Here is a 23,239-nt window from a genome sequence, read left to right as displayed (position 1 = left end):
TGTTCAGAGCAAAATGCTGGCCTATTCCACTGCATATGGTCCTGCCCAAAAATTCGTAAATTCTGGTTGGAAGTGAGTACTTTACTGAGGTCTATATGTAAAAAAACAATTCCACAGCAACTGACACTCCTCCTCTTCAACTATGTGGACCCCTCACAGCAAGGACAATCCAATACATCAATACCAGACATTGCGCATCTCATCATATTGGCTGCCAGAAAGGCCATATTTAACTGCTGGATCTACCCAACTCCCCCCTCCGCACAAGACGTCCATGATGAACTCTCCTATCTGATGAAACTGGAAAGACTGGACGCCACCTTGAACATATCCAAAGGTACTAAACGGTTTTTCAAAATGTGGAAACCCTATATCCTACACACAATTCCTCCAAAAGATGTCAAAGACTTTATGGAACCTTTCAAATACTCAGAGTGGTACGCCTACAACCAGCTCTCAGGAACGCTTGGAGCCCTGGAGATAATGCCTGAATCCACCCATTGCTGATTTAGTAGTCCTCATACCTCTGTACCGTAAAGTATTTACCGACTCTGATAAATCCCTGGCACGTCACAACTGTAACCAAGTTGCAGAAAGTGACCTTGATACCTCTAGACCCCCCTTTTTATAGGCTGCCGGTGTCAGTTCGAGCCTGAGAGCGAGCAAAGAGATGAAAAGGTGGGTGGGGGATGTTCTTTTTGAGGGTGTTTTAAAGGGGGGGGAGGGAATGGGGTAAGAAAGTACATAGAAAATCCCCAGAGCAACACTCAAGGAACCTAACCCAACTGAGGACTCACAAATTTTTAAATGAGACTTTCTTGTTCTTTGTACTCCTTTAAAGTTGCTTCAGATGTATCTTACACACTTACCTTGTTTTCTTGTTTAATATATGAAAAATCAATAAAAAACTTTTCAAAAAAAAAAAAAAAGGCCCGGAGTTGTGCAGAAGCAGGATCAGCCATATACCGGCTGTGTCCTGCGCCCAAGTCTACCGGCGCAGATTTTTAAATGCACTCCTGTATACATTATCTGTTTCCGCCCCCCCCCCCCCCCCCCCCCCCCCCCCCTTCTCAGGAGTGGCAGCCATGTTGCTGAGGACATCTTAAGGTCTTTGGAAACCTCCAGCCTGTGGCCACGGCCCGCCCCCAGCTAAGCAGTTCCCCATCAGGACGTCAGCCACATCCTGATTGGTGCCTGCCGAGCTGGGGGCGGGCTGCGGCCACGCAGGTGGGTGTGCACAGGGCTCTGGTGTCGTTTTCAGGGCCTGTTATGGGAGGCGGAGCGGTTGCCTGGCTGGATGACAGGACGGGGAGATGACATCAGCACAGGTGACAAAGCTATAGGCCATCTATCTGCCAAGGCTCCTGCCCAGCCCCCAATTATTTCAAATTTCCCATCCTGATTTTTTTTTTTTTTTTTTGTCAAAATCAATCAAAAATCGTTTGATCTGACATTTTGGGTTATAGATTCTCAGCAGATAATTCTAATGAGAAAATTGATGTGTATGGCCAGCTTTAGAGTAGGAGGAAGCCTGGGGTGCATGGTGTAAAGATGAACTGATCTACCTCTGACACAGGAGACCAGGGTTCGTATCTCGGGTCTGCCTGTTCAGTAAGCCAGCACCTATTCAGTAAGAGACCTTGGGCAAGTCTTCCTAACACTGCTACTGCCTATAGAGCGCATCCTAGTGGCTGCAGCTCTGGTGCTTTGAGTCCACCAGGAGAAAAGCGAGATATAAAGGTTCTGTGTTTGTTTGGTCCAGAGGTTTCCCCTGATTCTCATCCACCCCTCTTGCTCTGCGCTGGGACCCTCTAAACAATCTTCTACATTGATGTCAGATTGCTCATGGCCACACTGCGCATAGTGCATGCCCACAAGCGTCCCTGTGCTACTATGCAACCTGTACTTTGCGCAATGCGGCGGTGCTCTTACACAGAGGGGAGCTCACAGCCACACAGATGACGAGGGGTGTGGAGGTTCCAGAACCTTCCCCCTACTGCAGATTAATATTTATATTTCATTTTTTTTTTAATTATTTATTTTCTGGTTACAGGTTTACTTTAACCCTTTACGGATGACACTAGTTGAAATCTACGCCCTGTTTTGATGCTGATCTGGCTGGCAGGGCATAGATTCTCGCCGCCATCTCCCTGCTGCAGCTCCCTCGCTCTGCCGTCTCTATAACCGATTTAATTGGCTCCTGACCCTGTCTATCAATGTAAGCATTACATTACATTGATCACACGGTCTGGAAGGTGGCTCCTGATTGGCTCACAGGAACTCTGTCGTCATAGAGGTGGCAGAGTGGGTGGCTGAGGTTCGCGGCATGGACAGCAGTTGCGGTGGGTATGTGCAGCTTATTCTTCCGTTTCTGGTACTTAGCGGTCTCTGGTCCTTAACCACTTGAGGACCACAGTGGTAAACCCCCCTAAAGACCAGGCTGCTGTTTTCATAATTAGCCACTGCAGTTTTAAGGCCAAGCTGCAGGGCCGCACAACACAGCACACGAGTGCTTTTCTCCCCACCAACAGAGCACTCTGTTGGTGGGGTCTGATCGCCCCCCAGTTGTTGTTTTTTTTTTTTATTTTATTTTTTTACTAATTTTGTGTTTTGTTTTGCTTTAGAAATCCCCTCCCTCCCCCCAGCCGGCCAATCACGCAATCTGCTCTCTTGTCCCCCAGGGGGACAGCCATGTCACACGGCTGTCCCCAGTGCAGCGCTGCTGCTGATCGCAGCGCTGCACTATGTAAATAGACGGCGATCACACCGTCTAACAGTCCATTGCCGCTCGGAGACTGAAGAGGGGGAAGGAGATGCACGCAATCTCCTTCAGTAGCCGGCTCCAGGACCTGACGCCGATTGGCGTTAGGCGGTCCTGGGGCTGCCGCCGTGGCCACGCCCATTGGCGTGGAGCGGTCTTAGAGTAGTTAAAGAGGAACTTTAACCTACAACAAACATACTGTCATTAAGTTACATTAGTTATGTTAATTAAAATTAGTTAGTTCCAACTGCCCTGTGTCCTGATCACCCCTCCCAGTTGCTAGGCAATGAGAACAGCAACATCAGAAATCCCATTATGCTTTGCACAGTATCTGGGGAAAAATGCCTGGGCAGTTTGATTTGATGGGGCGGAGCTTAGCTTCTGTGCAGCCAAAAATTAGGCTTTGATAAGAAAAACAAAGTTCTGATGCTGTGAAAATGTTAAGGGCTCGTTTTCACTATAGCAAATCCGCATGCGTTGTCCGCATGCGGATTCGCACAGCCAATACAAGTGGATGGGCCTGTTTCCACTTGTGCGTTGTGCGGAGTGTTTTTGTGTGCGGGGAAAATCTGCACGGCGGAGCCGTCAGAATTCGCTCACCACACACCGCTATGCGAACCGCATACAATGTATGTAGTAGGGAAATCGCATGCGGTTTTGGCATGCGTTTTCCCGTGATTTCGTATAGGGAGTAATGTTAATTTGCACGGGCAGCGACATAGTTAAAATCGCATACCTACTACCCTATGCGAAATCGCGAGAAAAACCACATGCAAAATCGCACCGCATGCGATTTCGTCCACGGTGATTTCCCGGCGATTCCGCAACGCTATAGTGGAAACGGGCCCAAGAAACACCAAGCCTTTTCAGTGCTGCAGAGTAGATTTTTAGTCTAGAAGTTCACTTTATGGAGGCAGAGCCTGCTGGTACTGAAGTGGTTAAAACTAGCATGTCTGAGTCTGAACTCCTTGCATTTACATATAATTTTGTTGTTGTTTGTAGCCACCATTGTATTTCTCTGTATTTGCATTTGCTTTCTGGCCTGTGACTCTGCACACGTTGATATCGGTGTGGTGCTGACTGATGCTTGTTCCCTCTCAGGTTACACATAGGAAAAGGTGTGCAGCTGGAGTGTAAAGGGGAAGGGGACGTGTGGGTGCGCTGCCTCAGTGACCACGCAGTATTCGTACAGAGCTACTACCTGGACAGGGAGGCCGGACGTGCTCCTGGGGACGCCGTGCACAAAATCTACCCGAGTGCTTACATCAAGGTAACGGCCAAATCACACATGGCACCTGAGGAGCTTCTCTCCGATCTGAACTCAGAACTTCCCTTCTGCTGTAAGATAGGCAACAGCATAAAAACCTTTACAGTAAAACATTTGTGTTACAGCTGATACAAATCTGCAGTGTCTACTTCCTGCTTTCATGGAAGCAGACATAGGGTTAACACCCTGCGTTTACAAATGTGCACTTTGCCATGGCAGAGGAGATTCTTGAGCTGATACAGCTGAAAGATCAAACTACAGTTGTGATTAGTCACAGATGAGGAGGAATTAGGCTAAACTCTCTAAATACATACAGGGTGCATTTTTCTCTGTTTTCCGTCTGTCCTGTGCAAGAGTTCAGGTCCACTTTAACTTGAAGGACAAAAAAGTTCAATAGCAAAAAAGAAATGTAAATTAATGTGGCCCAAGGTAAAGCTACCTAAGCTAAGCACAGAGGTACTGTACAGTATGTTCCTGCAGGATCCACACACCTCTGTGTGATGCATTTCCTCTGTGTTCCTTTTGATCCCTGTAAGCACTCCTTGAAAATGTTCACTACTAGGTAAAGTCACATTTTCAAACGGGAAGACGTAGGCTTATTGCAATGTTTCTTCCTATCCCCTTCCCATTCCCTCCTCTTAAAGGATACCCGAACTGAAATGTGACATAATGATAGACATGTGTATGTACAGTGCCTAGCACACAAATAACTATGCTGTGTTCCTGTTTTCTTTCTCTGCCTGAAAGAGTTAAATATCAGGTATGTAAGTGGCTGACTCAGTCCTGACTCAGACAGGAAGTGCCTACACTGTTACCCTCACTGATAAGAAATTCCAACTATAAATCAATTTCCTAGCAGAAAATGGCTTCTGAGAGCAAGAAAGAGGTAAAAAAAAGGGAATTTCTTATCAGTGAGGGTCACACTGTAGTCACTTCCTGTCTGAGTCAGGACTGAGTCAGCCACTTACATACCTGATATTTAACTCTTTCAGGCAGAGAAAGAAAAAAAATTAACACAGCATAGTTATTTGTGTGCTAGGCACTGTACATATCCATGTCTATCTCATCATGTCACATGTCAGTTCGGATATCCTTTAAAGCGGATCTGAGATGAAAAACTAACTCTAACAAGTAACTTGTCTATATATCTTATCTAATGTTTAGATAGTTTACACAGCAAATCTGGCTGCAAACAGATTCAACAGTTTGATTATTTATTCCTGTGGTACAATGAGGGCAGACATGTTCTGTTTGTCACATTACACACAGGCTGAGGGCTGGAGATGCTTTCAGCTTGCTTGTGTATAAATTCTGTCCCTTCTCCTCCTCCCCTCTGCCTCTGAAATCAATGGCTAGTAACCTTCTCCTCCTCCTGCCCAGACTGAGCTCCCATAAGCCCTTGCTACGTTGCCAAGGCACTGTGAAAAGCTGTGGGCGAGGCTTGTTTAGTTTATAGGGAATTAAAATATTGGAACAAAAGCAAAAAAGTATTTGGCTTGAGGAATGCCCTATAAATTATATGAAAGGAACACAATTGTGCAATAGGTAAAAGTTTCAGATCCACTTTAAGGGACACACTTGACTTTTGACACTTGTTTTCTGCACAGAAAAACTGAGAAATCATGTTACTCAATGGGCTAGTTCACACTTAAAGGGAACCTTAACTGAACGGGGGTAAAGAGTTTTACTTACCTGGGGCTATTACCAGCCCCCTGCAGCAGTCCTGTGCCCTCGGTGCTGCTCTGAAATCCTCTGGTCCCCCGCTGTCACTTAGTTTCGTTTTTGACGACTCACCAGTCGCCGGCCGCCAAGCATATTATTGGACGCATTCACCAATGCAATTAGCGCTATTGCGGACCGCAACGCGTACAAAAATACGCGTTGCTGCATTCCGCACGCGTAGATATGCGACAATGCGTATTTTTGTACGCGTTGCGGTCCGCAATAGCGCTAATTGCACTGGTGAATGTGTCCAATAATACGCATGGCGGCCGGCGACTGGTGAGTCGTAAAAAACGAAACTAAGTGACAGCGGGGGACCAGAGGATTCCAGAGCGGCTCCGAGGGCACAGGACTGCTGCAGGGGGCTGGTAATAGCCCCAGGTAAGTAAAACTCTTTACCCCCCGTTCAGTTAAGGTTCCCTTTAATGCATTTTTTGCACATTATACTGCGTGCAAACACATGGTGTGCAGAAAACTGAAATACAAGTGAGTCCCCTGCCTTGGGGGGAGGAGTACGGTAAATGGGGCAAGCAAGAGGAGAATGATGGGAGGGAATACGGCAAGGCTATTATGGTTTTCTCACTTCTCTTCTTTAGCAATTTCTATTCATTTTTGTGTTCATGTAATGGGTGAAGTGGTTAATAGTGGCGTCACACCCAGGACTTCCTGTCCATTATTATTGGTGTTGTATATGTTGTGTTTTTCTGAGCGTTCCGCTGACAGTCTTCCTGTTTCCCGGCTGTAGGTGTTTGATTTACGTCAGTGTCACCGGCAGATGCAGCAGCAGGCAGCCACGGCTCAGGCGGCAGCAGCGGCGCAGGCAGCAGCCGTGGCTGGGAACATACCCGGACCCGGCTCTGTTGGGGGAATCGCCCCTGCTATAAGTAAGTGGATTACAGCGACTGAACCATCAGTGCGTTTCATTTCAGTCTAACCTTCGGTAGTCCATGCACAGCGAGCGCTCAGATCTGGTCATGGTCCATGGGATGCAAGTCATTTTGAGTTGATACAGATTTTTTTATATTTACTAGTTTTACACAAAGTTATGCAGACTGAAAATGGGTCAATCATATCCAACCACTATGACATTTGATTGGTCCTTTTTCTAGCAGCGTAAATGTATGTCAAATGTGAATCAACGTAGAATTATTTACATCTCATTGACCATCATTGCTCAGATGCTTTACCTGTATCATTCGTAAGCTTCAAGGGAATATGGATTTTTTTTTTTGTAGCATTAAAAAAAAAGGGTGTGGGCGACTAGTGGACAAAAAGGGCGCTGCCATAGACTCTAATGCAATTATCGTTAATACAGTGAAAAAAAAGCAGAAAAAGGTGCCCGATAAAAATCGTTAACATCAGAACATTAAAGAGAATCTGTATTGTTAAAATCGCACAAAAGTAAACATACCAGTGCGTTAGGGGACATCTCCTATTACCCTCTGTCACAATTTCGCCGCTCCCCGCCGCATTAAAAGTGGTTAAAAACAGTTTTAAAAAGTTTGTTTATAAACAAACAAAATGGCCACCAAAACAGGAAGTAGGTTGATGTACAGCATGTCCACACATAGAAAATACATCCATACACAAGCAGGCTGTATACACCCTTCCTTTTGTATCTCAAGAGATCATTGTGTGTTTCTTTCCCCCTTCTGCTCTCATGCACTGAAGTTTCAGGCTGCTCTTTTCTTCTTGCAAACAGCTTTGCCCTTGTCTGTAATCCTCAGTATGTGAAAGCCCAGCCAGCTCAGAGGACGATTTATCCAGCTTGTAAAAGATGAGAGAAGAGAGAATCTGCCATAATCTAAATAACACACAGGCAGTGTGCAGAGAGGGGCCTGGAGGGGGGAGATTCATCACAGAACCACAACACTGAAGAACTTGGCAGCCTTCCAGACAGGCCGACAAGTCTGACAGGGGAAAGATACATTGATTTATTACAGAGACTGTTATAGTAGAAAGTGCTGCAGTGAGCCAGAACACATTAGAATAGCTTTTAGAACTTGTAGGATGATAAAAAACAGGATGCAATTTTTGTTACGGAGTCTCTTTAAAGTTATTTAAGTATCATCTCGTTTTAGAAGCTTGCAGTGTTTTTGTCAAATTGTGTTGTTTGTATGTACTGACTTTACGTTATCAAAGATATTACTGTTTCTATGTGTAAAAGGGTGTTTCTGCAGGGGGAGTGGTTAGGGTTAGGCACCACCTAGGGGGTTAAGCACCACTGGGGGTGGGTTCTGTGTGAGTAGGGTTGGGTTAAGCTGTATTGTTAAATAAGGTAATTAACGATTTTTCACGTTAATATATTTTTGTTATCAACTTCCGTTTGTTTTATAACCGTATTTATCGTTACATTTTGTTAATGTTTATCATTATTGAGATTTCGTTATCCACTGGCGCCATTTCGTTGTCCAGCCGGCCCTTTTTTCATGTACGCATTTTTTTCTTGCATTTGGCGCTGCTATAGCACGTGCCCGTAAATCAGGGTTCCGGCAAGTGCCGGACCCCGAATTTTCCCTCCGAGTTGCTACGACTTGGATGGGGTAATAGTAAGTGACCGAGCGGCAAACTGCCATGCCCGCCACTGGAGAGCCACACTGCAAGGGGATTTAAAAGAATGTGGCAATGCAGGCCACGTTGAAAAACATCAACACTACTGCCAAAAACATATAAACAGTCCAAAGACTAAAGAGGTTTTTAGGAACAGCACAAAATATTTATTCGGTATAAAGTCTTCTCGATTGCAGTCATGAAATGTAGACAGTTTAATACAAAGATCCACTATACAGAACCATGGATAGCCTGACACATGTTTCTCGGCCAAAAGCCGCTTCCTCAGAGGCACACAAATATGTAGATTTCAGGAAAGTACCAGGATTAGGAAACTGCAATCTGGTAGAAGAGGTGATCCCAAAGAGTGCTGTCCACGATAGTGCAGACAGGACAGTGCAGGATAGTCCTATCCTATAGGATACGGTCTTTGGACTGTTGTGTATATGTTTATTGCTTAGTGGGGTGGAACTATACTCAAATATTTTATCTGTGGACATTGAGATCAGGGCTGCTCAAATCCGGAACCTGGGAGGTACCCGGATAGTTGCTATCTGGATATCTCCCAGTAAACCTGGGCGGGGGGGGGGGGGTCAATTTTACCTGTCTGACGTCTTCTTCGTTTGTCCCTCTGCGCCTCCCACGATGCGCTCCGCGCGTCACGTCATTACAAACACTTCCTGCTTCAACCCGGAGGGAGGAAGTGTTTGTAATCACGTGACCGCCGATTGGACCGCATCGTGGGAGGCGCCGAGGGACGGACCAAAGAAGACGTCAGACAGGTAAGGTTGACCCCCCCCGCCCACCCCACACAGGTTTACTGGGAGATATCCGGATAGAACTATCCAGATGTCTCCCGGTTCCGGATTTGAGCAGCCCTGATTGAGACTACTGCCAAAAGTCTAACTTTGATTCTATATAATTACATGACCGCTTTCTCATTTTGCGTGTTGCTCTCATCCGCTGTGTGTGTGAGATTCGGGAATCTGAACGTAAATTTGCCTCATTATACAAATGGTTGACGAGGCTTCTTTTCGCCTGCAGGTCTGTCGGCAGCTGCGGGGATCGGTGTAGATGACTTGCGTAGACTGTGTATCCTGCGGATGAGCTTTGTGAAGGGCTGGGGTCCCGACTACCCCAGGCAGAGCATCAAGGAGACCCCCTGCTGGATAGAGATCCATTTACACCGTGCTCTTCAGCTCCTGGACGAGGTCCTTCACACCATGCCCATCGCAGACCCTCAACCCCTGGACTGATAGCTGCCTTCCCACCCTCAGCGCGATGACACCGCACATTGTATCCGTTACATTGTCAGGATGGAGGACTGAAAAGCCCAATCATGTTTGTAACCATGATAATATAAATATATATAAATAGATATATATGTATAAAACTATATGCACATACCTTCTCCTGCTTACTCCATGCAGGGAAGAGTTAGGCTTCCGTTTCGGGGCCACTGCATCAATTACATTTCTCTGATGGGGGTTTGACCTGCTAGTTGGTTGAACTTCAATAGAATTAACCTTTTTTTTCTCTTTCCTTTTTTTTTCCCCTTTTCCTTTTTTTGGGTTTGAACTTATGAACTTTTCAAAGCGCGAGTTGCGTACCCATAACAAGCCCCATGTAATCTGAGGAAAACTAAAATTTAAACCTAGGAGAAACTAGTTTTATTGGCTCACATGAATTGAAAGCCCCATCTACCTTCACAAATATTTATTTCACTCCTCCAGTGCTATAGTTTTAATTAAACCCCGTAAATACTTGAATTCTCAAAGGAAATACCAAGGTGAAAATTAACTGTTGAGATAAACAATTGTATATATCCTCCTCCTCCTAAAAATGACCTTTTTTTTAGATATCCAACAGTTTTATTTTATATTTAAATCTACTTTTTAAGTTTTTGCTTGTCTCTGCTCAATGACACATTCATTGAAGTATGCCAGAGCTAAAATCTATGAGCTATTGACCCCATTTGTCGCTTTCCTGCTCTCAGAAGCTATTTTCTACTAGGAAAAATGTATAGTTGCTATTCCTTAGTGAGGGTTATTACGGTATAGCCTGACTAGGTCCGTACTGGACAAATTGTCACTTCTATTGTTGATGTTTAACTCTTTCAGGCAGAGAAAGAAAAAAAGGAACACGGCATAGTTAGCACTGTACACACACGCCTGTCTCATGTCACCTTAGTATTCCTTTGAAGTGGCCATTGCTTCCTGTCCTGGTTCTGATGGTCAGACTATATATGAATTCTATGAGTGTTTACAGGACAAACTCTCCACACAACTGTCCTCCATAATTTCCTTCGGTAAAGGGGTTAAAGTGTCATGCAGGTCATGCCACGTCCTCCCCTCGTCCTGGTTTAGACGGTTGAGTGGCAACTCAATCAATGCTCCCCTCCCAGTGCAACTTGGCAACAATTGGGTTGAAGGAGCTCCCAAGTGACCGCTGTATTTAGGATATGTTTTTGAAAACTTTTATCTTGGCAAGGCAAGTGGGAGGGATTTTTCATGATTAAAAAAAAAGTGGACAGGAGAGCTTTAAAGGGAACCTAAAGTAAATGTAAACCCCCCCCCCCCCCCCTCCCAGTTACTTACTTGTGGCTTCTACCAGCCCCCTGCAGCTGTCCTGTGCCTGCGTCGTCACTCCGTGATGTTGCCGTCACCCGCAGCTCCTCTTTCATCTGGATGCCCGTCCCGCTCCGCACGTCTCCTGATCACACTCCTGTGGGCGGGAGCGCTCTGTGCCTGCGCAGTACGGGAAAATCTCTACTGCGCAGATAGCTCCCGGTGATGGGAGAATGATCGAGGACATGAGCAGCCATGGCCACGCTTGCGCAGTGGCCGTCACCAGGATGAAAGAGGGCAGCTGCAGGGGGCTGGTAGAAGCCCCAGGTAAGCTAAGCTCTTGTATAGTGGATCGGCGGACCCTCGCTGTACAGCCATATCTTAGGCCTTGTTCACATTATAAATCGCCAAGCGCTCTATCGAAAACGCTGAGCCATTTATAGAGTGTTTTTTGTCAGCACTTTTCGTAGCGATTTTAGCTTAGAAAAGCGCTTTTCTAAGAGCTTTTGTGGAGCAGTGGTTTGTTTTTTATCACTTCCTGACATCAGTTAGGAAGTGAACTCTTTGACCCGGAAATGAATAAATACAATGTATTTATTCATTTAAGCGCTCAGGAAATAGCATTTCAAAGTGTTTTTTCAAGCGCTTTGCGATTCCCCTATACTTTAAATTGAATCGCAAACGCTCAAAATGGTGCAGGAGATTGGATAGAGATCATCGCTCATGTGAGAACACTCGCTTAGAGCAACATTGCAGAAGCGCTTTTAAGGCAATTTTTAAAATCGCCAGCGCAAAAAAAATGAAATTGCTCTATCGCTTTCCATTTGTGTAAAGGGCTAATGAAGCTGTGCTGTGACCTCACTTCCGCCCTCCCTGTGTTGCCCGCCTCTTTTCATCTATTTGTGCCTGTATAGAGCTACAGATTCCCCCATGCAGCGGGCCACCTCACTTCTGTGTCAGGGGCAAGGGCAGTGCTTTGTAGCGGAAGCAGGGATCTCATATGGAAATTAAAGTACTGGGGTAAATAAATTGGGTGGCGTGCATTAGGTATTGTCTTACTTTCCATTTAAAGCCTATCTGTGAGCAAAAAAGAAGTTTGGTAATTTTTGTATTAGTGGGAAGCCTGTGAATGATCCTCCCTCATCCTCAACCCTACCGCTGCTGGCCTGTATCACTGTTTTTGTGGTTGCGCTCCCGTCCGTGGCTGTACTGCGCATGTACAAGAAGGTCCACGCCTGCGCAGTAGCACAAAGCCGCTCGTACATTGAGGAATAAGCCATGCACGACTGGCTTCGCAGTACCGCAACGGCACGGACCATTCTCGCATGTGCGCAGTGCGGCCGTGCTCGGTACACAGGCGGGAGCGTGGCCACAAGAACATACAGGACAAGCTCTTGTAGACGATGTTCAAGGGATCCCAAGGAGGATGGTATCTAACTTAGAGTACCTGTGAGCAAATAAAAATGTTGACTTTCAAATATCTCAAAATTTATTCCCCTGCAAAAATACATTATGCTCAGATTATTGATTTTAGAAACACCCCTTCTCTGATCTCCGCCCCTTAACCCCCCCTCTTATGCCTGCCCCTTCACCCCTCCCCTTCTCTGTTCGCTGCCCCTTCACCCCTTCCCTTCTCTGAACACCGCCCCTTCTCTGACCCTGCCCCTTCAGCCCTCCCCTTCTCTGCTCCCCGCCCATTTCACCCTCCCTTCTCCTATACGCATATTCTATGCCTATACTGATGGGTAAAATAGCTGCAGTCTGAGCTCATCCCCTATTGAAGGTAGAAATCCAGAATGTGTTTAGAAAAAAAAAAACTTTGTTATAATCACCGACTGTAATATTTAAATGTTTTTTTACCTTGTGCTATGTTTTGAAATATTGCTGAAAACTGCATTTCTGCTACTGAAAACTGTATCATGAAGTAATGTTAAACAGACTCGGAGAAGCTTTATTACTTTCTCTGCTTTTTCTTTCCTTTTTCTTGCATTTCAATGATAACATTTCTTGCCAGGTATTGTAGTCTGTATAAAGATAACACTATTGTCCAAGCAACTGTAATGCAGACTATCTTTCTGACTGATTTGCATAGACGAGTCTGCCAGCAGGCTAGGCTGAGCGCTCATCACTTGTGCAGCTGATCAGATGTATAAAATAACAGCTCTTTCTCATGGTCAACCCGAGACGTCGTGGAAATCTGATTTCAGACCTGCTTTACTCGAGAAGCATCCCAGTATTCAATTATCCATGTTTATATCCCAAAATAGTGTTGTGCGCTACGAGTATGTGTCTACATGTAATCAATACTTTTAAATTAGATAGCACTGCCCGGGGGGGGGGGGGGGGGAGTAGGGTGTACATTTGCGTGGTCCACGTACCTCCACTGCTTGCTTCTTCCGGATTTGAAGGAGGAAGTAGTGGATTTACGTGGAACGCATTGGCTATAGGTGGCGGCATTGGCAAGTTAACCCCACTTCTGGCGGCAGCGCTATCTAATTTAAATTTTGATTTCGATTAGCTTCGTAGCGCACCACACTATCCCCAAACGACTCCGAGTGAAATCTGTTTGTGCCAATCTGCCGGTATGCATAAGGGGCATTTAGGATATGCTAAATTGTTACTAATTTGACCATTTTCCTCACCTCCCCCCCCCCCCCCCCCTGCCCTCCCCAAAAAAAAGTCCATCTCCCAACGATATGATTGTGTTAAGTGGGTATGCCTACTACCAGGATGCATGCTGGGAGATTTATAGTAACAGAGGCAGCGGGCAGCCCCACCCATGTTCTTCTCTCTGTCTGCAACTGAACATCCTATATGCCACCCCCATAAATGTGTATTGAACAAGCTGAACACAACCCCTTGATTCAGGACAAGCCTTGACATAGAGCGGTTTTCCACTGAGTTGACGTGTGTTTGCAGGGTTCACGCTGGCACGTGTAGTGATGTGGGTACACAGATTCGGGTGCGTACTGCAGGAAACTGCAGCATGCGGTACAGAATCACTCAGCAGTGTGGCAAGCCATAGAAGGGATAGGCAGCCACCCAACTCGCCTGAGGGGAAACACTGCAGATTCCGTGGGCGGGCGGCCGGGTGCGCACGTGGCGAAAAACACAGACCTAGAGCCCATTTTTAAACGGCTTAGATCAGCTAGTTATGTATAAGTGATTTAGTCAGTGTTTGCCGTTGTAAAAACTTTCCTCTCTCTGATTTACTTTCTGACATTTACCACATAACATTTTTACTGCTGGCAGGTGTTGTCAGTGGAAGGAGATGCTGCTTGCTTTTTTTTGGCAGTTCGAAACCGCAGTTATTTCCCACAATGCAACAAGGCTCCCACAGTGTGATGTCAGTACCTCAGTGTTGTGAGGTGCCGACATCACACTGTGGGAGGGGTTTCACCACAATATCACCATACAGCGCCCCCTGATGATCCGTTTGAGAAAAGGAATAGATTTCTCATGGGAAAGGGGGGATCAGCTACTGATTGGGATGAAGTTCAGTTCTTGGTTACGGTTTCTCTTAAAGGCTGATTTGATCAGATGGGAGAATTGGGCCGGCCAGCTTTACAGCGCTAGTGCTATGCCCAGCAGGCAACCTCATAGGGAAATTTCACTCATGGAATTGGGGAGGATAGTGCACGGTCATAAAGGCAAACACAGTAGAATCCCCTTATAGTAAATAAACTCCAAGAGACCAGGAAAAGTAGTTTACTGTATCAGAAGTTTACTATATCAGAATTGGTCACACACTATATTTATACAGCCGCAGTTGCTGGGACCCAAGGCCTGAGATGACTATATACAGAGGGTTACTATATCAGAGTTTACTATAACGAGAGTCTACTGCAGACATGGACAAACTTGGCCCTCCAGCTGTTAAGGAACTACAAGTCCCACATTGCATTGCAGGAGTCTGACAGCCACAGTCATGACTCATAAAGGCAAAAGCATTGTGGGACTTGTAGTTCCGTAACAGCTGGAGAGCCGAGTTTGCGCATGTCTGGTCTACTGTAATGATCAATTTAATGCAAAGCTTGGAACTGGGAGAATCCAAATTGGCAAAAAGTGCATTTGATTGGCCCAGTTCCATGGCCCAGTTCCATGATGCATGCTATCTGCATTCAATTTGCATGCTGCCTATAAATATTTTACCATGTCTGCCAATAGCTCCAGCTAACATGCAAATGATATGCGACTTGGAATTGAGCCAATCGTAAGTTCACCCCCACTGATTAAGTTTGGCCCATTTCCAAGCTGCTTACAAGCTAGGATAGTCATCTGACCTTACTTTTACATGGAAAGGCAGCTTTTAATAGCATTAAATTACATGATGTCATCATAGCGTCACTGTCTTGCTTTAAAAAGAATAAAGTATCCTTTCATGCTTTTATGCTGACTTTAGAAATATAGCTGCTGTGCACAATATACAGGCTGCTAATGAATTCTGTAAGTATAATTTGTCGCTGATTTAATACTTTTTTGTTATAAGTTTATTTATTCTTTAAAAAAACAAAATGGCTGTCACATGACCTCAGCTGCCTTCTTCTGCTTCCCCTGGACTTCAAGGTGGAGTCTGTGTCCCACCATCTCTTGTAGATCGCTGCTGAGTAGTGAAGGTCATGTCTAGGAGAACTCATGGAGAAGCATGTGATTTTGTTTGATCAGCTGATAGATTTTCAAAGCTCTGATTTGCTGTGATCACATCCTGCTTCAGCACATGATCCTGACAAGCAAATCAGAGACTTGCATATCTGTCACCTGACCAAACTGATCACATGCTTCTCCATGAGTTCTTTTAGACATGGCCATCACTACTTCTGAGAGGTTAGGTCATGTTCAGAGGGACAAAGGGTCCCTCTGAACATATCCGTCAAGAGCTTGTCAGATACGCTCTTGTTGCCGCACTCCCTTTTGGTGTGACCATGGCTGTACCTGTATGCCTGTGCATGTGCAGCATGGCGGCGCTTGTGTACGAAGGGGAGACGGCTCTGTAGAGGAAGTGGTGCCGAGGGGGACATGGGAAGCCTTCCTTGTACTAAGGTAAGTATCTTTTTGTTTTCTTATTGCAGGTCACTACTTTTCTACCCATGCAATAAAACACTACAAATACTGAAAATAATTTTGATTGGGAACCTGACAAGTTTTCTGAGCTGCAAGAAAAATAACAGCAATCTAGGGTCCTTCAATTCAACAAAATATAGATGGTTGCCATGGTTTCAAGGATCATGAATTATATAGCACACCTTGGAAATTACAAATATTGTGAAAGGGTAATTTAATTGGTAAGATTCTTTCAAAGTACACCAATGTTGGAACGATCGTTTGAACTCGAATCCCACTATGACTGGACCACAGATTTAGTCCCCACCAACATGCCAGGCTCTGAGTTCCTGGCTTTTGAGTGGCTTGTGAAAGTGGCAAGACTTTCTGGCTATGGCTTTGTGACTCTACTAATAATTTGTGTAGCTAGCCAAATGGGCCTCCTGAACTGAGGTTTAAAACGTATGATCCATCCAGTAACACAATTTCTCTTGTTATGATTTTACTCATTTTTTTTAATTGAAGCTTACTTTGGGAATGGGTAAAATTTTAAAATGGTCAGATTCTTTTTTTTCTTTTATTATTCTGGCCAGGCCCCCGAAATTATTTTCACCCTCGAATGAATCGCTGATCTTGCCCTTTAGAAAGTGCGAACTTGTCCTTTTTCAAACTGTAATATTTCCCATTGTATATACCAGATTTTTTTTTCTTAAGCTTGCAATTTGGTCTTAACAGTACTAATTGTACATGAGGCTGCTCTGGTATCTGGCAGCCATCTTAGATTGGACGCTACAGGCCACCGCAGGTCCTGTCATGTACTGAAGACCTTGTACATAATATATAAATTAGTCACAGCGCTATGTAATATTCATCAGGAGCTATGTATTGCTTTTTATCTAGATATTAGTACCACAACATACCTGTTAGCATTATGCGGTTTTACTTTTTATATTATGCAACAGTTGTAGTGTCTTTTTATTTGTTGACTTGTATAGTAGAAAGTGACTTGTGTTCTAACAAATTACTAATTCTCAATAAACAGACATTTGTTTATTACAACTGACTCAATTTTTTTATTACAGCGGTGGGGGAAGGTGCTGGGTTAAAAAAAAAAATAAAAAGGTACATTTATTGTAAAAATAAACAAAAATATTTGTAAAAAAAAAACACAAAACATTGGGGTAGCGATCACAACCCACCAACAGAAAGCTTTGTTGGTGGGCAGAAAAGGGGGGGGATCACTTGTGTGCTGAGTTGGACGGCCCTGCAGCGGGCCCTTAAAGGATACCTGAAGCAATGTGTGACATGAGATAGACGTGTTTGTACAGTGCCTAGCACACAAACAACTATGCTGTGTTCCTTTTTTTTTTCTCTGCCTGAAAGAGTTAAATATCAGGTGTGTAAGTGGCTGACTCAGTCCTGACTCAGACAGGAAGTGACTACAGTGTGACACTCACTGATAAGAAATTCCCCTTTTTATCTCTTTCCTGCTCTCAAAAGCCATTTTCTGCTAGGAAAGTGTTTTATAGTTGGAATTTCTTATCAGTGAGGGTCACACTGTAGTCACTTCCTGTGTCAGGACTGAGTCAGCCACTTACATACCTGATATTTAACTCTTTCAGGCAAAGAAAGAAAAAAAAGGAACACAGCATAGTTATTTGTGTGCTAGCCGCTGTACATACACATGTCTTTCTCATCATGTCACATGTCAGTTCAGGTATCCTTTAAAGCTGCAGTGGGCCAATTTGTAAAACATGGCCTGGTCACTAGAGGTGTTTAAGCCCGTTAAGGAACTACAAGTTCCACAATGCATTTGCCTTTTGTAATCGTGACTGTGGATGTCGGACTCCTGCAAAGCATTGTGGTAGTTGTAGTTACTTTACAGCTGGAGAGCCAAGTTTGCAGATCACTGGCTTAGAGCTTTCCCGTCTTTGTGGGGCCCGTCGTTCCAGCACTGTCCTCTGGTGGAGCTCTTACACCCACTGGATCTTTTAAACTACTTGTATCCCTGAGTAGTTGCTAGGATGAGCGTATTCCCACTGCACAGGCACAAATTTGGTCTGTACATGCACAGTAGGGATGTGCTTTTCCTTGGGTACGCACAAGGGATACAAGTAGTTCAAAAGAGCTTTTCAACCCTTGGTGCATACACCAGAGAACAGCTGGAACGACTGGCCAGACGGAGGACCAGCCCCCTACTAAGGTAAGTATCAAACCTGAATCGAGTTTAGGTTTTGTTTTTATGAATTCAGGTTTATGTCTATATTGTGTAGGTATCGCCAAAACTGCTCTGACCATTCGAGACTTGGACTCCCCAAGACCTGTGAAAGTGTCCCGTGATACGTGGCACCAAGATGGTAGCCTAAACTGAAGCCTAGATTCTAGTTTGCAGAGATGTCGTATTTATTGCACTGAAGATGGAGGTTTCTAGTAGGGATGGGGTATGATGCAAATAATTCCAAGTTGATGCAAATATGTATGCTAGTTTTGTACATCTTTGTAGCTTGTATACCGACCAATCAGTTTGCTGAATCATTAATTGATTTACATAACATTTGCTTTAGGGCCATGCTCACAGTTGTGCGGTGTAACAGCTGCTTTGTAATGCATCTAACTGCACTGCAATACACCACCTATGTCAGTGATGGCTAACCTTGGCACTCCAGCTGTGGTGGAACTACAAGTCCCATGAGGCATTGCAATACTCGGACAGCTCTAAGCATAACTGGGAGGCAGAGGCATGATGTGAATTGTAGTTTTGTCACAGCTGGAGTGCCAAGGTTGGCCATTAGCCATCACTGACCTATGTGACATTCACAGTGTGGCGGGAGCATTGCGGTAATAAGGTTGCGGCATTGTAACGCACTGCATGCAGTGAAGTACTGCAAAACCTGCACGTTAAAGAATACCTTAGTGCAGCACAAAATTAAAAATGGGGGGAGCAGGCATGTTTAGTGGGCTCTCATCATGCCCCCCGTTCTCCTCCATCCTACCGAACCCTAGAACTTATGTCCTGGTCGGGGCTGACTGCACACTCGCTGCCCGGCGATGCGCATCTTTGTTTGCATGGCCATAGTGTGCCTGCGCAGAGCGCTCCTGGCTGGGCAGCGCCTGCGTAGTCAGCCCCGACCAGGAACTCCAGTGAATATGATGTAATTAACAAAATTGCTTCATTTTTACAATAATTGTAGAAGTGATTTAGTCAGTGTTTTCCCATTGTAAAATCTTTCTTATCCCTGATTTACATGGTGACATTTTTACTGCTGGCAGGTGATGTCAGTGGAAGTAGCTGCTGCTTGCTTTTTTGGCAGTTGGAACCTGCTGTTATTTCCCATAATGCAATGAGGCTCCCACTGTGTGATGTCAGTACCATGGTCCTAACATCACAATGTGGGAAGGGTTTCACCACAATATCATCCGACTTGGTTGGAAGTCGTGTGGCTTAAAGGTATGCCCATGAGAGGTGCTCGGAGTCCGTTTAAGTTGTAGGGGTCGGTAGGCTGTACCGGAGGGGGACAAAGGAAAACGGGGGTACTGGCGGGCATGAGTAGAGGCCACTAAACATTCCTGCTCCCCGTTTTTTTTATTTTATATTGCGCTAATGTATCTTTTAAAGGGAACCAGAGATAAAGCACCCTCATGTATTTTACCATATATATCAGTGGGAACATTAGAGAAAACACCTACCCTGCTCTCTTTCATCCTTCACTGCTCAGCTTGCTTCTTATCAGCCCTGATAAAATCCCTGACTGAGCATTCAGTCTGGCTTTGCTCAGGAATCATTATAGCGCAGTCTGTCTTCTCTGATGTCTTTTCAAGCCCAAGCCTGCCCCCTTCTGGCTCTGCTATAATGACTCAGCTATAATGATCCCTGAGCAAAGCCAGACTGAATGCTCAGTCAGGGATTTTATCAGGGCTGAGCAGTGAAGAATGAAACAGAGAGCAGGGTAGGTGTTTTCTCTAATGTTCCCACTGATATATATGGTAAAATACATGAGGGTGCTTCGTCGATGGTTTAGGCACGGCATTAGGTGAGGGGGTTTGGTTAAAGAACTTACAGGGGGGTTAGGTTAGGCATTAGGTGAGGAGGGGTCAGTTTAGGCACTTAGGTGGGGGGGGGGGGGGGAGGTGTTTGGTTTAGGAACTTATGAGGGGGGGGCGGGGTTTGCTTAAGAATTAGGTGGAAGGTGGTTAGGTATTAGATGGGGGCTTGGTTTAAGCACTTACAGGGGGTGTGTGGTTAGGCATTAGGTGGTGGTGGTGGGGTGTTTGGATTGGGTACTGAAAAGGGAAGGTTGAAGTAAGAGGGTGTCAGGAAATGAAAAATAAAATGTTGGTAAATGAACTTAGTGACATTTTACTACTAGTGGCACCACCATGTGCAGGATTTGAGTGGCTGCAGCCCTGAAGAGCTTTGAGTCTGCCAGGAGAAAGGCACAATATAAATGTTATGTCTTGTCTAAAATATATACTCCTGGCATATCGTCACCTTTTAGTATAATCGGTTACTATCGTTACACTAAAACTAAACTAGTTTCATGATGAATTAAAAAAAAATGGTCTAGTTGAAATATGATTTTCAATGTGGCTTTGATAATTGAGAACCCTTCTAAGATATATTTTCTATGCTTATAAACACGTTATGTGTCAGCGATAGAGTTTATCGGAGCATTTGGATAATACAATTGCCATTTTATAAGCTTGCATACATCCATATGCCGCCATATAAATTTAGCGTAACTGACTTGCGGGAACACTACCCTCTCATTTTCCATTCCATATGTGAGGCGTATGTTGACCCGGAGTCCTCCTAACCGTAAATTACACCGCAGGAAATGCGCAGCAGTTTTTCCCGTTTACTGTTATCAGTGGCGATGTGTCATGATTTAAAAGACTTCTATCTGCAGAACTCCGTGATTTAATGTGTGGCCATTATCAAACGGTCCTCTGTCTTCAATAAATCTGAAGCCGGGACATTTTCTTACGTTAGTAAACAGAAGTGAAAATGATCTACAGAAATGGCTTCATGCGGATTTAACTCGCACCCTTGTTGTAGATAAATTGCAGAGTTAAAGGAGAACTGTAGAGAGAGGTGTATGGAGGCTGCCATATTTATTTCCATTTAAGCAATACCAGTTACCTGGCTATCCTGCTGATCCTCTGCCTCTAAGGGCTCGTTTCCACTATTGTGGTGCAGAATCGCCTGGATTCCACCGCTGATGAAATCGCATGCGGATGCGATTCCCCATGCGTTTTTTGCCGCGGATTCGCATAGGTGAGGGTATATGCGATTTTAACCGTCACTGCCTGTGTGAATTTACATTCGTACCTATGCGAATTTGCGGCAAAAACCGCATGGGGAAACCGCATGCAATTTCCTTATTAAATACATTGCATGCGATTCGCATGCATTCCACTCGCAGGCGAATTCTGCGGCTCTTTTGTGCGTTTTTTCACCGCTGAAAAAAACGCACCTCAACAACGCTACAGTGGAAACAGGCCCGTCCACTTGCATTACATGTGCGAATCCGCATGCGTTGGACGCATGCGGATTCGCGATAGTGGAAACGAGCCCTAATACTTTTCAGCCATAAACCCTGATCAAGCATGCAGCAGATCAGGTTTGACAAGATTAGCTGCATGCCTCTTTCTGGTGTTATTCAGCCACTAATTCAGCCAAACAGATCAGCAGGGCTGCCAGGCAACTGGTATTGTTTAAAAGAAATTCAATATGGCAGCCTCCATATCACTCTCACTACAGTTCTCCTTTAAAGGAGAACTGAAGTAAGAGGTATATGGAGGCTGCCATATTTATTTCCTATTAAGCAATACCAGTTTCCTGGCAGCCCTGCTGATCCTCTGCCTCTAATACTATTAGCCATAGCCCCTGAACAAGCATGCAGCAGATCAGGTGTTTCATACTTTAAAGTCAGATCTGACAAGACTAGCTGCATGCTTGTTTCTGGTGTTATTTAGATACTACTGCAGAGAAATAGACCAGCAGGGCTGCCAGGCAACTGGTATTGATTAAAAGGAAATAAATATGGCAGCCTCCATATACCTCCTACTTCAGTTCCCCTTTAAAGGACAACTGCAGTGAAAATAATATGGATGCTGCCATTGTATTTCCTTTTAAACAATACCAGTTGCCTGGCAGCCCTGCTGGTCTATTTGGCTGCAGTAGTGTCTGAATAACACCAGAAACAGGCATGAGGCTAATCTTGTCAGATCTGGCAATAATGTCAGAAACACCTGATCTGCTTCATGCTTGTTCAGGGGCTATGGCTAAAAAGTATATGAGGCAGAGAATCAACAGGACAGCTAGGCAACTGGTATTGTTTATAAGGAACTAAAAATGGCAGTCTCCATATCCCTCCTGTACAGTTGTCCTTTAATATTCAGGTCTGTTTTTTCAAAAGCCTGAGTCGGGGGTGTAACTAGGCTGCATGCCCCCCCCCCCCCCCCCCAAAAAAAAAACCTGCCCCCCTCCCCCCCATCCCCTTCTCCAAATATGCCCTGCCTGTGACCTCCGGGCTGCGTACATGTAAGAATGGCACCTAGGGAAAAAAGGGTGCAGGGAATTGCCGCCAGGCCCGGATTTACCTCACAGCAGCCTATAGGCACAGATGTCCTGGCACCTCCATGAACCTACAACCCCCCATCAAACTGCAGCACAACTGTGTTGGCTGTCACCTCTCCTGCCAGAAGTACCCTCAATACTAAGTAGCTAGAGGTGCCCCCAAGTATTAGGTAGCTAGAGGAACCTCAGTATTAAGTAGCTAGAGGTGCCCCTGACTGAAGGAAGATCTTGTCAGTGGAATGCTGAGAGCAGGGTGGGTAACCCCTCATTTACACTCCGCTCAGGACTTACGGAAGGGGGAGGATGGAGAGAGGAAATGAGACGCCTTTCCACCATCAGGCGCCTGTAAGCACATGCCTACAGTGCCTTATGGTAAATCCGGCCCTGATTGCCGCTAATAAAATATCACTAAATTTAGTGATAATCTACTACTGCATTTTGATAGTAAAATAGCGGTAATATTTACTGATATTTTACTATGGCTAAACCTAACCTTACTCTTACAGAACCCTTCCCTGGTGGTGCCTAACCCTAAAGGTGACCATACATGGTACAGATTTTCATTTTTGTCGATGAGATAATTTGGTTCGATTATTCAGATTGGATCGAATATAAAGATTTTTTTTCAACATGCCTGACTGGATTTTCATAGAAAAATCAGGATAATCGTTCGTTTTTCTTGATCGAAAAAAATGATTATTTTCAACATTCGTTCCATTTAATCGTTGTGGTAGAAAAAACTGGAAAATCGA

The 23,239-nt window shown here is 44.9% G+C and overlaps 1 protein-coding gene across 5 annotated transcripts in view; it reads left to right on the top strand.

Annotated features, from left to right (window-relative positions):
* The window catches only part of SMAD4 (SMAD family member 4), a 103,711-nt gene extending 86,745 nt beyond the window's left edge, over positions 1–16,966 (top strand). For all 5 annotated transcript variants that reach the window (XM_068251350.1, XM_068251351.1, XM_068251352.1 and 2 more), the window contains 3 exons: positions 3,863–4,031; positions 6,496–6,634; positions 9,345–16,966. In XM_068251350.1, coding sequence (XP_068107451.1) covers positions 3,863–4,031; positions 6,496–6,634; positions 9,345–9,556 — 520 coding nt within the window. In that variant the 3' untranslated portion in view covers positions 9,557–16,966. The remainder of the gene's footprint in view (positions 1–3,862; positions 4,032–6,495; positions 6,635–9,344) is intronic.
* Positions 16,967–23,239: the final 6,273 nt, after the last annotated feature.

The sequence above is a fragment of the Hyperolius riggenbachi genome, chromosome 1 (assembly GCF_040937935.1).
Source record: "Hyperolius riggenbachi isolate aHypRig1 chromosome 1, aHypRig1.pri, whole genome shotgun sequence".
Taxonomy (NCBI): Eukaryota; Metazoa; Chordata; class Amphibia; order Anura; family Hyperoliidae; genus Hyperolius; species Hyperolius riggenbachi.
This window is presented reverse-complemented; position numbering and strand designations above follow the sequence as displayed.